This window comes from Pteronotus mesoamericanus, unplaced genomic scaffold, assembly GCF_021234165.1.
Source record: "Pteronotus mesoamericanus isolate MK-2021 breed Mesoamerican mustached bat unplaced genomic scaffold, CSHL_Meso_final contig_58, whole genome shotgun sequence".
Taxonomy (NCBI): Eukaryota; Metazoa; Chordata; class Mammalia; order Chiroptera; family Mormoopidae; genus Pteronotus; species Pteronotus mesoamericanus.
In genome coordinates this window covers 6,743,049-6,756,526 of record NW_026555205.1, presented here as the reverse complement: position 1 = coordinate 6,756,526, position 13,478 = coordinate 6,743,049, and the positions used below count along the sequence as shown (strand labels likewise).

The window sequence follows — 13,478 nt, the reverse complement described above, 5'->3', positions numbered from 1 at the left end:
GAAACTCCATATGAGAGGTTTATTTCTGGCTTCTCTTGCAAAAGTGAAAAAACTGGCAACTCTGGGCCCATGTCCCTGCAGGTCAGTGATTGGATGGAGCTGAGTGGTGGTTGCTGTCTTTAGAAGGGGCATGGGCTCTCCAGTTGGCCAGTCTCCAGCATCTCCAGTGTCTCTTTGTCTCTGGCCATTCCCCTGCTGCCAATTACCTGCCTGCGTCTTGAGGCATTTGGGCTCATGATCTTGCAGCACGGGGTGGAGCCCAAAGCCCTCAGCCTGGCTCCTAAAGTCCTGCGTGGCTCAGCTCGGAGCAGACCAGCTCTGCCAACCTATTAAGCCTTACTTCAGCTCCCTGCCCCAGCACACTATCCTCTGTGGCCCCAACTCTTACACAACTCTGGGCCCACTGAACCAAGAAGCACTTGTTTCGACACCTTCCCCCCAAAGCTGAGTTTTGTCCTTCCATAATATAGGGGTGGACAAAAATAGGTTTACAGTTCATATGGAAAATAATACAATAACTAGTAAAGAATAATACAAGAATTAAACTCTGTGTTTTGTGTACTCACAACTGTAAACCTACATCTGCCCACCCTGTATGTGGTACAGACCTCAGTCACCACACCCATCATACTGATTCATAGTTGTTGACTGGCTTGTCTTCCCCTCCTCCCTGACAGTGAATCTGAGATCGTAGGAAGTCTTTCTTTTTTGTCTTCCTATCCCCAAAGCTTGGCATAGGTCTTCGAAGATAATAGGTGTCTAATAACTGAGGAATGAATGGATGAATCAGTGATAGACTTACTTGAGAAACTACTACTCCAGGATATGTAGTAATTTTGCCACATATATGCTTGGTGTGGAAGGTTTCAGGTTCCTTTCATTCTGGACCACTCCTTTCCAAGGTTCCATTCAGAGTGACAGTGACAGCATTTATAAACCCTACCCCAGTCCTGCGACCTATGGAATTTATCCAAGCCTACTGGGATGGTGGTTCTTTGTGACGATAAACGGAAAATAATATTATTTGTGCTGTACCAGGGGAGGGAGTTGACTAGCAGTTGGGGCATGGCACAACCATTGTATGTGGCACATTCTTTAGTTATCTGAATAATAATAATGGTGTGGTAATTATAGCATCTAACACACATTGCACACTTAGACATTGTACACTTAGACATTGTACGAGATCTTGTTCTAACAGCTCTCGTTATATCATATCCTTTGCTTCTTACAACAATTTTAAGAAGTAGGAAGGACTTCTGTGCTCATTTTACAGAAAACTCAAGTGAGATTTGGGGAGTTTAAACAACTCTTCCTGGGTCACACATCCAGTAAGTGGTAAAATACAGATTTAAAGCCAAATCTGTGTGACATCACAGTTAGTATTCTCAACCACCCTGCTATACCCAATAAATGATATTTCTCTTCTGAAACATGAGGCAATGATTAAAATAAATGTAGAAATAAAGTGTGTGTGTGTGTATTCCCATAGTAATAAAAAAAATAGGATCTCCTAAGGCATAGAGAAAAGAACCAAGGAGACCCACCCATTGGGCTAGCAGTAGTTACATTTGGGTAATAGAGTGCTGGGGATGATTTTCTTCTTTTCTTTCATCTTGTTTCTACTCTTTTTTTTCTAAATTCCCTTTAGTGAACACATTTTACTCTTTTAAATTACATTTTGGTGTCTTATTTAACTCAATATAGTCAAAATATTATCATTTTAACATGTAATCAATATAAAATTAACATATTTTACATTCTTTTGCATATGCAAAATCTGCATATTTTGCACTTACAGTGTATTTCTAGTCTAGTCACATTTTATTTTATTTTATTATTTTTACAATAAATAAAACCCCTCTCTTTGTAATGGCCTCATTATTACATGGCAGAACAGAGGTTGGGAAGGGGTTGATTGGAGTACCCAGGTAATCAGTGGGGCTCTCTCTCAGGCAGCTGTCACTACCCACGGAAAGGGGGTAATCAGCACGTAACAGCTGTGGCCTCAGCACCTGCACCTCGCGGGGCAAAGGAAGAGAAGTGGGTCACGAACCCTGCTATCTTACCATCTCCCTTTCTTCTTCAGGTGCTTACACCCCAGAGCCCCTCAGCTGTTTCCAGTGGGCGCTTCTCTCAACTGGCCTCATGTTCTTTTATCACTTCAGCGTCTTACAGATCCTGGGTCTGGTAAGTTTAATTCTACCCCCTTCTGTCCCCTCTGTTTTGGAGTTGTCTTCATAAATCTTGATAATCCTGCTTGGCACTGGTACATTGTTTTGTTTTGAAAATATAAGATGCCAAAGGCCAGGACATCGGATTGTCGTGTCTGGGTTGCTGATTTATGATCTGCAGCCGTGGCTTCTCTAAAGAGTTTTCTGAATCCTTTAGTGATGGCTGTTTCTTTCATCCATTGGAAGGCAAGGATACCGCCTTTCACTCGTGGCCACTTGGGTTGGAAATGGTGAGCTGCAACTGGAAAGTGGTTTGCTGTGGACCCCATGGGGAGGCATAACCATAACCCTCACTCTAGGCCTGGATAAGGCTTTTGGGCCTATGCCAAGACCCTGAGCTGTGTGGCCAGTGGAAGTACAGTGTTGGGGGACCCGTGGGCATACTGGGGTGTTCAGACCTGCCTGGAGCTTGGATGATGGCTGGATTCAGTACCCGAGTTATCCAGAGCCCAAGATTGCTGTGTGTATGGGTGTCTGTTGGTGGCAAAGTGAATAGGGAAAGCTCCGGGCTGGGGCTGGGGCTAGGGGGTCAGGAGACCCAAGTTCAAGTCCTGGTTCTGCCACTGCTCTGTGTGAGTCACCTTATCCTCCAGGGTGGAGAGCTCTCCACTCCTCTGTGACATGGTACAAACCCCCCAACCTCCCCATCAGGTGGTAAGGACTTGTCTTTAATGTGAATGGGCTTGAAGGGCTTTGGAAGGAAGATGTAGTGGCTGTCCTTGGGGCAGGAGTGGCATGTCTGGTGTTATTGCGAGCGGCAGCAATGTAGTATTTTCCACGTGGAGCCTTGCGGGGCCTGGCAGGACTAGGGTGTGTAACCGGTGTGAGCAGTGCCTTTATAGAAGCAGTTACCTTCTCTTCCCCACCCTGGCATATTGTTCTGTTCTGGTTTACCTTGGGGTGTGGTTTGAGCTCCTTGCTGAATGTGTGCATGCTTCCTGGCAATAGAGATGAAGTAGTATGGCCTTCACACTTTTATCCGCACTGCCCTCTACTGGGCCTCCTTGATTCCAGAGGAGTCAGTGTCCTTATGTCAGCATCCATACCATACTCGGTCCCAGTTCCAGGCTGGCTCAGGCCACACCTCCTACAAGGAAGGCTCTGCTTGCTCCATCCTTTACCGTGACCTCCATCCACCCTCCGTGAGTGCATTCAGGTGCCACTTCCTTCATGAAATCTTCCCTGAAGACTTGGCCCCCACTCTCGGCCCTCTGTAGATCTCCTGGTGGAGCAAACCCGGTGAGCTCTGTCTGGTCTGGGGTCAGATATGGCAGATAGGTTGCCAGGGATGTGGAGGCAGGGACCATGCCGTTGACGGTTCTTTTCTCCCATAACACCTCTCTGGGGACTAGGCACACAGTAGATGCTTCGGAATAACAACAGGCCCTACACTCAACCCAGAAGGCGAAATGGAGCAAAACCAAACAGCTCTTCTAGTGGACAGCCTTCCCCATCACCTCCAGTGGGCTCTAGCCTTGACTAACTCAGGAAACCTAGGGGAGAGAAATCCTATTATGAACAGGTGGGGATTTGTCAATCCCTACTTGCCTAGTTTCCCTTTAGGCAGAGATGGCTGAACTGGCAGAAGCCAGAGAAAGCCTAAGGATGGTGAACGCTCACTCTACCTCCCTTGTCCCTGCAGGTCACCGAAGTGAATTTGAACAACATGCTGTGTCCGGCCATCTCAGACCCATTCTACGGCCCCTGGTATCGCATCTGGGCCTCGGGACACCAGACTCTCATGACCATGACCCACGGGAAGCTGGTCATCCTGTTCTCATACATGGTTGGGCCCTTGTGTAAATATCTGCTGGATTTGCTCCGGCTTCCCGCCAAGAAAATAGACTGAAGGTGCTTTTCTTTTTTCCCTGAGGAAACAAGTCCTGACTTGATTTGGAGAACACCCAGTTCTTAATGAAATCATGGGAGAGGGCAGTACAATGTTTGGTGTATTTCTTTTTCCTTCCTCTCTGTCCCTTTCTTCCACCACTCTTCCTTTCCCAGCTCTTCCTCCCAGGACATTGCCTGGAACCTGGGCATAGTGCTGAGGGCTGGATTTGTCCTCTGCCCCTTTGCTCTTTCTCCCTGCTCCCAGTGGCCTTACATAGGGAGACAGTAGTCAGTAGCTTTCACTCTGCTTGTTGGTGCTTCAACAACAGCTAGTTGAGGAGAAAGGAAACAACAAGCAGTGGTTCTTTTGGCATTGAAATGATTAGATTGGTTGTGTTTCATTTCTCCACTGCCAGGGACCTACAGGTTTATGCTGGGGTCCCCTTTTGTCTCCAGCAAAGCCCCCACTGTAGGGGGACCGAGGCCTTGTTTCTATACCAGCGGCAAGCCAAGAGCCACGGGATTTCCCAACTCATGGCCACAGTAGAGCTGTCCAGATTCTTCCCACTGGTGTCCCATGACTCACAGCAAGCAACCAACCAGCCACACTCTCCAGAAGGCTGCCTGCAGTGGGAGATGGGACACTACCCGGCCCAAAGGCTTGATTCCATTGAAGGGGGAGAGAGCTGCTGCAATGGCAAATCCGAAGTGAACAAGGTTTAAATGTCCACAGGTAATTCTCAGCAGGACCCTGGGGGCACTCTGCCTGTGAGAGCTGAGAACTGACCCACAGCCCAGTCAAAACTGAGCATAGAAATTAATCAACAGAAGTAGTAACTTGAGAAAGCAGAAAACAGATTTGACTCATATGCTCCATTTCAGTTTAATGTTGGTAATAGATACCACTTTAATCTTGAGTACCCATTAAATGTTCCCTCTTTCTCTCTTTTTTAAAGGCAGCTCCAGGGAAGGATGAGCTAGAGGTGGTTTTGTTTGTTTGCTTGTTTGCTTGCTTTTCTTGCTTTTTGGATTTTATTGGCTTGCCCATTTGTTTTTGGATGTTTGAGTTTGGAGAATTCTTGCATCAGGCCATGTCTCCGGAAGGGCTCTTGTCAGTGCATTTTGTGGTTCCACAGGGTATGTCAGCATCCTGGGTTTCGGAAGACACAGATCCTGCTTGTGTTGTTTCCCTAGGGTCAGAAAGCGTCACTGTAGCCAGGCTTGGTGCTGAATTCTTTATCGTGGGAGGCACTATATGCTGCCCACCCTTCCTACTCCTGAGCCTATGTCTAGGTTGAAAGGGTGGTACCAAGGAATTAAGTCTCCATGGGTGGAGATTCGAGTGCTCCAAATGGAAGACCTTTTGTTGAGAGACTTTAGGTAAGTCACACATGGATCTCAAGAAGGGAGGCAGTGGCTGGGCTTTTGCTGACTCCTTGTTAGCTTCTAAGAAGAACAGAAAAGATGGTTCAGTGAGTCCCTCTGGTGGGCCTCCCCTCCCATCTCCCATTCTAGGAAGCCCAGTTGCCCTGGGCCAGTTTCAATATTTCAGGTGTTACTGTATTAGATGTGGACCGAGCTTCGGTGACTCAGTGGGTACGATTTTAGCAGATGGACCTACAAGAGGCAGCAGAATATAGGAGGGTCTCTCTGAGCAAGGTGAGGCCAAAGGCAGCAACCCTGGGACCTTTGGCAGAGGCCTGCTAGCACTGAGGCGATCAGTTCCCAGGGTGTGGGGGAACAAGAGGGAGGACACTGGGTGCTTTTAGTCCCCATGAGCTCCTCATGACATGTAACCTTCATTTTCTGCTGTCTTTGAGGGCTTGGAAAGGTTTTTCTTAGTGCCTCTCACCCTAGGGTCGCCTTCCAGAAGAGGCACCTTCTGGTTGGCTAGATTTGCCTTGCCCACCATCAAAGTGCTGCGTGTAGGATGAGCTGATAAGGAAATGTGCAAGGCCTCAGTGCCCCTCGGCCTCTTTACAAAAAGAAAAGTTGGAAGGAGGCCATGGGTGGAGCCGTTAGGGGCCTGCCCTGCCCCCTATAAGTACACGGAGTCTTTGTAGGCAAATGATGTGCCTCGGCTGGCCACAGTGGCATAAGTGACTCTGCAGGAGCTCTTTTCCTCCCTGTGTGGCATGGCATGGGTTGCCAGTCAGCCTGAGCTTTCCCCGCACTGGCATGCCTCTAAAGCTTGCCTTTGCCCTGGCTGCAGCTCAGTGTCCCATTCTGGCTGGCATTTTCTGCTGTTTGGAAGGAAAGAAGAAAGTGAAAGCCATGTGCCTGCCCTGGCCAGGCCAAAGACAGATACACCTGTCAGGGAAGGGAATAAGTGAAGGGGAGATGCAGGGCTTCTGAGGACCAGGCTGGCTCAGAAATGTGGAGGTGGAAGGAACAGAGAGTGAGCCTAATCCAGAGGCTCCACAGGGAGTCAGGGGCTCTGGCTGAGGTGTTAGGGAGCAGTGTGCATCTGAATTGGTCTGTACCTCACTCTCTCACCTTGGACCAAACCTGGCCAAAAACCAGGGCAGCCTGCCTGGGAGGGTGGCACCTTTACCAGCGGGCCCAGACTTCCCAGCTCCTTCTCAGGGCCTTCCTTTCAGTGCCAAGGAGGTTCCCCAACCACTCTGGCCAAGTTTCCATGTCATTAGCCACTGTGTGCGAGCTTAGTGTGTGTTTGAGAGAGTGTTTGGAGGAGTGGACAACTTCTTTTAAAACAGTCCTCAGAAGAGAAGTGAGTATTCCCTCAAGCCCCTGGGTACTCTTGGCCAAGGATCTGGGCCAATGAGAAGAGTCTGTTCAGTTGTCCAACTTGTGGCATCAGGTCAGAAGAGCAGAGATATGGTCATGCCTGCTTGCAGTCTCAGTATTTGGCTTTGGACACCAAAGATGATCCGGCCCATTTTCTTCCTAGTGATGCCTATCTCTCTGAGCTTGTGAGGAAAGCATAGACTCTGCCTCCCCAAGTCAGTACTCTCTCTTTCTCCTTGAACTACTCAGCATTCACAGAAGCTGCTTGCAGAGTGGATGGCATAAGCTGGGTGGTCGGCGCACTTTACCGTCCAGTACCAGAAGTCTAGCTATGAGATCATCTCTTTAGCTGCAGTCTCAGCCAGGGCTTTGCTATTTGTGCCGCTCAATAATTCAGTGTTTTGGGGAGTGGGCACAGCTCCCCACAGATAACAAATTGTCAGCAGGTTTTCAGGCACTGGTGTTGGGTCTGGGTGGCGCTGTGGGTGTAAGCTGGGTGGCTCACTAGGTGGTGGAGGGCCCTTTCTCCTGTTCCCTTGGCCAGAAAGACTTCCCTGGATCTCTAGATGTTGATCCAGAGTCATCTGTCCTCTTTGGAATACTGAAGAGGAGGCGTGGGAGGAGAAAAGAAGGGCTGAGCCCCCTCTGTGGCTGGTGTGGCTCAGTTGGTCGGGCGCCATCCTGCAAACCAAAGGGTCACTGGTTCGATTCCCAGTCAAGGCAAATGCCTGGTTGTGGTTTCGGTCTCTGGTTGGGGTGTGTATGGAAGGCAACCAATAGATGTTTCCTTTTCACATTGAGGTTTCTCTCCCTCTCTTTCCCTTTCCCTGCCCCTCTCTCTAAAATCAAAAATTTCAAATACATACACCCACACACAAATAAAAAACAAAGCAGGGCCATGCATGACACTGCAGGCTAACATGCAGGTGCAGTGCTGGTTTTGGTAAATCTGGAGAAGACATAAGAGCCGGGCCCTGCAGACCTTCGTGGGCTCCTTGACAAGGCCCCCGACTGAGAAGGGACCCTCCTGCTGCCTGCCCTGCCCTGCCTGCCCTGCCCTCTGGGTGGTGGGCAGAGTCACGACAGGGAGTGAGCCGCCTTTTTCTGTATATAGATTGAGTCAGTTTGTGCTCAGGAAAACCTAGTCATTTGTTGTTGCTCTTGTCTGTGACATTTTTTTGTACAGTGGTTTGCTGCTCAGTGGCATGAAACAAAACAAGTCATTTTAAGCAAAGCTCTTGTTTTGGAAACTTCCAGTGTCAGTTTGTTTTATATTTTAAAGAAGTCTTCATTTCTATTACTGTTATTGTGGCAGAGAGAATGAGATAGTCTGATCTGTAATTATTTCTGCCAGGAAACTGGCAAATGCCTCTGTCCCTCTTACACCCCATCCCCACCCTTCCTCACTCCCACGGACGATGGCTATGCACTGGGCAGACCCCTCCCTGTCCCTCCTCCCCTCGATGGTTCCCTTTTAGACCAGCCTTTATAATCCCCCTAAACAGCAGCAGGGTGAGTATTTTTGCCAAGGCAGCTCTTGGTCCCTCTGACCCTGCCGGTTTGTTCACCTCTTGGGGCGTTTTGTAATGTGTTTTCTCTGTTTTCTAAAACCTTGTGATTGTACCAAGATGGTTCTGCAGTCATCTTTGGAAATAAATGGTCATTAATTTATGTACTTTGCATTCTGAATTTTGGTCTTAGGTGTTTTGTTGTTGATGATCCCTGAATGAAAAGGAACCCTCACCATGGGACATACTGTTACAATGTTTTCTTCATTTACTGTTATTAAAAGATTTATGAGAACCTGAGAGTCTCGGCCTTGCTTCCCAGACCCTCTCAGAAGGTCCCCGGCCTTGAAAAGGAGACAAAAGGGGGCCACTGGTCCCCCACGCTATGGAGGGGAGCACCGAAGGGCAGCTGGCACTCTCTGCATAGCTTTGCCCTGGGAGCTGTGTGGCAGGACGTGTGGCCTTGAATTCCCACGTGCTACCTGCTTCTGCTAGGGCTGCCAGGGACCCAGGGAGTCCTTTGCCCTTAGCAGGGCTTGTCTGCTGGGGACATTTGCTGGGCTCACTGGGCCCATGCTGCGTGGAGCCAGGCTGGATGACTGAGCTAGAAAAGGCAACGCTGGAACCGGCATGTTCAGGCTCACTCATCCCAAGTTCCCTGAGGGCTGGCTCTGTGCCAGCAGTGTTTGACCAAGGGCCTGTGCCCAGCACAAGGCAGGATTTCCTATGGGGAGAAGTGGAGAAGAGAACTCTGCACTTGGGGAACAGTCATACCTTCCTGCCTAAGGCTCCCCACTGAATAGCCCATGGTGAGCGTGATCAGCCCAGCTTGACTTTACATCAGACAGAGACCCTCCTTGATGTTTTACTGGTGCTGCTGCTTCTAGAAGGGACACAGCTAGCCAAAGTGGCCCGCAGTGCTGGTGGATGTCCTCATCGGCGAATAGTTGGGCACCCAAGACACCAGTGAGGCAGGGGCCTGCGATCTTGCGCCACAAAACCACCATGCAGTGCCAGTCATCTGACCTCTTGCCACCCCAGGTTCTCCATGTAGTGGGAAGCAGGAAGTAGAGCCACATGCCAGGTATGATGCTGAGTCCCTCCACACACTGTACTTGCTGTGAATCCCACAAAAGCACAGTAAGCTGACTGGCGATGCTGTTGCCACCTGACAGACAGACCTAGTAAAGAGAAGTGACGCCAGTTTGTTAGGCTCCAAAACTCATGTGCTTTACACTCACCCCAGACTTCCATGACCTGTTTGGGCTGCTGGGGTTACTGGTCAAACTTGAAAGAGAAGGGAGGAAATCCAGGAGGAGAGCCGGAAAATGATGTGGCAGGCAGGAGAGAGGAAAGTGAGACTCGGGACTGCATGACCCAGAGTAGTCAAGCCCATGTTTTTTTCTGCCACCAGCACGCCTGACTCTGACGAGCCTCAGAGCAGAACTGAAAGGTATAGGAGTGGCGGTTGGGGAAGGGGCACAAGGGTCCAGGTAGAGCTGGCCCCGGCGGAAGGAAGGAAGGAAGGGAGGGAGGGAGGGAGGGAGGGAGGGAGGGAAGGAAGGAAGGAAGGAAGGAAGGAAGGAAGGAAGGAAGGAAGGAAGGAAGGAAGGAAGGAAGGAAGCTGTTAGGTGGATGGGACACAGTTGAGCCCATGACCTTTCCATGTATCTCCCTTTTCAGGAATTGCTAAATACCAGTGACCTAGGCCATGCCTTTATTAGCGCTTCTGCCCCTGCCTCTGCTCCAGTCTTTTTCCCTAATGCAGGCAACAGTCTTCCAAATGCAAATCTGACCACTTCATTTCCCTGGGCCCTGTAAACCACTAGGTTTCATCTCCTCCTTGCCAGGCCCCCCGGGGAACCATACACTGGGAGAGACCCTTTGCTCCAGGTACACCACGCTCCATTTATTTGGGCCATTCCATTTCCCCGCTTCTTTACCTTTCTCTTTGTGCTGTTTTCTTACTCCACTGTCCGCTCTCCCTTCTCGTCTAAAGGCCTCGGCTCAAGGGTCAGCTCCTGTGCAGTCTTCCCTGAGCCCCAGTCCGCACTGGATTCTTCTCCGCTTGGCTCCCACAGCATCTAGTGCTCACTCCTGGGGCTGCCATTTACCCCCTATTGTGTAATTCCTTAAGGCTTTCTCTCACTCCATGGCTGTTGAGCTCCTTCAGGGCAGGGTAGGGTCTGATTTGCCCTCCAACCGCTGGCACCTGACCTGTTCCATAGAAGGGGCTAGATGAACAATGATCGTCTTTGGAGTCCTGCAGGCACCTTATCAACTGAGGGAGAATCTTTGGCCCTGGAGCTGGGGGCTCTCGCGCATCCTGTGAGCTCTGCTGCTGTGGGCTGTGCGCCTTTGTTTTTGAAGGCCCCTCAAACTCCAGCCTCTGGGCCTCCTTGCTCAGGGGCCCATCCTGCTTCTCTGCTCAGCTCTCTGCGGTTGGGATCTTGGACGAGGTGGTGGTATTGGGATGGAAGACAACTGAGACAGTACCTGTTCCCCTGACTCTAACCCAGACCTCGGGGTAAAAGGCGAGGAAGGCATCATCCATCTGCTTTGCCATGTCCCTGGCTCCTCCTCACCAGGTTCATCCCCTTCAGAGCCACCCCTCCATTTCCAGGGCACACAGAGTTGGTGTTTGCATGGCAAAAGCCCCACCAGCCCATGGAATGCATCGCCTACATCCCAGACGGGTACGAAGCAGCTTGGGATGGTCACCATCTGATCCCCTAGTGAGTTTTTCCCTTCTGCTGGTCTGCCAAAGCCAGTGGAGGAACAGAGATACACAGATGTCAGTTTGACAAATGCAATGGCTTTTTCAAAGGATATGTGCTTTGCAAACCTTGGCAACAAGCAAGGTTGGCCTAATCCACAGTCAAGGACTCTGTTACTGCCTGTACCGCCCCCTCTCCCAGTCAGCACTTTCCCCGCATCTAGATCGCACATCCGGGATGTCTGAACTGCTTGGTGAAGGGGTTTAAGTGTCTCCCAGGGAGGCAGTAGGGAAGGCTGCTCCTGTCACTAGCGGATGACCCAAAGGGCTTTGCCCTTCACAGCTGACCTCCTAGCTATTGTGCAGCTTCTCCTATATCTCAGCCAGGTGGTGGCCTCAGCGTCCCACAACAAGGCAGATCCTAGCAAGGAGGGTGATGCTTCCCCGATGTATCTGTGGTAGGTGACTGGGCTGATAGCAAAGACCCATGCGTGTTCTACTTTCCAAGGTTCTAAGGACCCATCCCCAGCCATACCTCTGTTCCAAGGACCAATTCTCCCTGGTCTTCGGCCTCTTCTCTGTCATCCAAGGGGCCTGCAGAGGTGCTGCCTGCTTTTGCTCTTCCTTCAGCTGTGCCTTCCTCCTCGCTAGTTCCCAGGACCCTCAATCCCTTTGATAGTATATTTTTAGAAAGACCCGAGGCTCTCCAGTATTCTGCTCCCTGAGAATGGAGGTACCTTCCTGCACACCCCAAGACATACCTTCAGATTTCTGGAATGTTGGAGCTGACAAGATAACACTCATACAGGGGCTTATAAATTTTCTTGTGTATCAGAATCACCTGAGGAGCTTCAAAGACCGTTTCAATGCCCAGGCTTCACCCCAGCTAGTAATTCAAAGCAAACTTTTTTTTGGGTTTACTTTAAGTTTCCAGGTTGTGAGTCTTGTGTTTCAACTGACCATCTACACCAGTGTTTTGTTTTTTTTTTAATGACAAGTTTAAGATACAACAAAAGGAATAAAAAATAATATCCAAGTTCAGCTTAAGAAAAAGAATATTGCCAACACAGTGAAGCCCCCTTACTCCACAGGTTTGGAAATTGTTTCTCAGAGCTTAAGGGAGGCTGGGGAGGTGCTGTAGAAGCCACTTGGGATGTGGGATGGATGAGGGCAGTGTGGCTGGGCTTCTGGCCGTTCCCTTTCTTCACCCATGACAAAACCAATTTTATTCTGTTTTGTGCATTGAGGATGTGTAAATAATTTCATTGGGAAAAGGGTTGAAAAGCCACTTATTTATACCCTCACTAGTTCTGTCTCTACCTTTCCAATCATAGTGCAGTAGTTGAAACGGTATGGTGTTTGGAGTCAGCAGAAGGGGCCTGCAGTTCCAGTTCTCTGTCTCCTCTTAAGTCCTGGGTGCCCTTGCTCAAATCATACCTCTCTGAACTCCAGGGAAGCTGTGAGATATCCAGTGAGGTAAATGGGTGTGAGAAGGTTTTCTAAACACTAAAGTCCTGGCCAGCGTAAGGGGGTTCTGTTTCCAGACAGTGTGGTTACTGCATTTGTTCTCAGAGCCCAGAGGTTAGTTGTGGTTTTGACTATTGTGTCCATATGGGTATGGAGGGGAGTTTGCACCTCACTTTTAAGGAATTTTTCTGTATTTTATTGAGTCTAAGACTTTTTTTTTTTTACATTTTAATACCTCTAAATTTGGGATGCATTGTATAAGCAATGAATGGCATGGCATACTTTCATCAGCAACTTGTTTTTCTCTTTCTCCATTACATAAAGAAGAGGGTATTTGACAGTCTGAGGCCTCTTAGAGTCACTGTAATTCCATGATCATTAACTTTGTTTCCTTTTACCCATGATAGTCACCCACCTGGCTACAGAAAACCCCTTTGGAAAAACTCTGGTTTCTTTATTTCCCAACACAGCCTGGCCAGACAGCTCAGCCTTCTTCCCTAGCGAACTCCCAGGGCCAGTCATTGCCAGAGGTGAGCTATGAGGGGCGTGGGAGGAAGGAGCCCAGCCTGACCTAAACTCCCTGGGTCGATGTGAGCAGCGGGTCTGGTCCACACAGAGGAAGGTGATGATTTCCTCACCCTTTCCAACAAGATGGAAGAAGGGTTAGTTAGTGGGCCTTTTAAAGAAAAGCAGCACCTTAACCAAGGGTAGCCTAAGCCATGGACATTCACTGCGTGGAAATTACCACCAAGTATCCCTCAGTCCTGGCAGCCACTCGAATTAAGCATGACCTTTGCAGCCTTTATGTCAAGCTCTTTCAGAAGGGGAAGGAGTGACTCCAGTGAAATGCGCAGACATTTGGGAACAGGGAACAGTTTTTGGACACTGCTCCCCCAAAAGACCCAACTTGGCTTCAGTCATTCCATCTTGCTCATCTTCTCTACCCTCTCCCCACCCCGCCAACAGCTTAGCAAA

At 49.4% G+C, this 13,478-nt stretch overlaps 1 protein-coding gene across 2 annotated transcripts in view; it reads left to right on the top strand.

Moving 5' to 3' along the window:
* TMEM164 (transmembrane protein 164) overlaps positions 1 to 8,473 on the top strand; it is a 214,073-nt gene extending 205,600 nt beyond the window's left edge. Inside the window, exons 6-8 of one of the 2 annotated variants that reach the window (XM_054580368.1) lie at positions 2,090 to 2,190; positions 3,877 to 4,085; positions 7,707 to 8,473. In XM_054580368.1, the coding sequence (XP_054436343.1) occupies positions 2,090 to 2,190; positions 3,877 to 4,083 (308 nt within the window). In that variant the 3' untranslated portion in view covers positions 4,084 to 4,085; positions 7,707 to 8,473. Of the gene's footprint in view, positions 1 to 2,089; positions 2,191 to 3,876; positions 7,261 to 7,706 lie in introns of those variants that run through there. The other variant, XM_054580367.1, reaches the window with a different exon arrangement.
* The last annotated feature ends 5,005 nt before the right edge of the window (positions 8,474 to 13,478 follow it).